The 931-nt window shown below is 48.1% G+C and overlaps 1 protein-coding gene across 1 annotated transcript in view; it reads left to right on the forward strand.

Annotated features, from left to right (window-relative positions):
- PBDC1 (polysaccharide biosynthesis domain containing 1) overlaps positions 1-384 on the forward strand; it is a gene marked incomplete at its 5' end in the record, with an annotated part of 956 nt that extends 572 nt beyond the window's left edge. Inside the window, one exon of the mRNA XM_009699277.1 lies at positions 315-384. Coding sequence (XP_009697579.1) covers positions 315-384 — 70 coding nt within the window. The remainder of the gene's footprint in view (positions 1-314) is intronic.
- Positions 385-931: the final 547 nt, after the last annotated feature.

A 931-nucleotide genomic window follows, 5' to 3' on the forward strand; every position in this document is an offset into this window, starting at 1 on the left:
GGGACGAGTTTAGCCGGTGCTGAGCCGAGGAGGGGTAAGAAAGCCCCCTGCCCGGGCAGGGGGAGCAGGGCTGTACCTGCCTTCCCTGCTCCTCCAAGTTCAGACTCCCGTTTGCAGACTGTAAATAAATGTTTTAAACAAACCAATTCCTTGTGCTGCGGGTGTTGAAAGGGTCTCTCCCTAGACCAAAACCACTAAGGCAGAATTGCTGAATCCAGTTTGATTTGGGCCGGACCTTTGCCCTATGCCCAAGTACAATCTATCCCCAAGAAATAAAATTATGCTTTTTTTTAAACCCACTTTGCTTGGAAAAGGCCTCGTTCTCGTAGCAGGATCGCGCGCCAGGGAGAGTTTGGTGATGCCCAGGCAGACACGGCTCAGTAGAAACCATTGAAGTTTTATTTGCAGTCACAATGCTTACACTGTATGCAGCAAACACCCTTACAAGTCAACCAGCAATCTGCTCACGCGAAAAAGGACCCAACACACAATCGCCAGAGGAAAGAAAACCAAAGAAAAAAAAAATAAAGAAAATAAAAATAAAAATTAAGAGTAGGTGGTGTCTGGGAAGAGAAACTGAAGCCCTAAGGACCGAGTGTCTGTGGGTAGAGCTGAGCAAGAGGATGCGCACGACTAGCAGCAACAATAGTGGAAAAAAAGTACAAGGCAAACAGGTTCCCTCCCCCATCAGCTTTCCTCTGTAAGTCAATTTTATATCCAAAACATTTATTATGGTGACGTAGAGAAAAAAAAAAAGGAATCATTTTAAAGGGGGTGTTAAATACTTCATGCTAGGCAAACCTTGTTATTAAGAACCCTGCGAGGCGGCAGGTTGGCTCCAGCAGCCCTTGCGTTGCCGGTTCGGTCGGAGCACAGGCGCTGAGCACGGCAAGTTCGCCCACAGCCCAAGTGGCCCACGCGCTCCCTGCTC

The sequence above is a fragment of the Cariama cristata genome, unplaced genomic scaffold (assembly GCF_000690535.1).
Source record: "Cariama cristata isolate BGI_N322 unplaced genomic scaffold, ASM69053v1 scaffold32914, whole genome shotgun sequence".
NCBI lineage: Eukaryota > Metazoa > Chordata > Aves > Cariamiformes > Cariamidae > Cariama > Cariama cristata.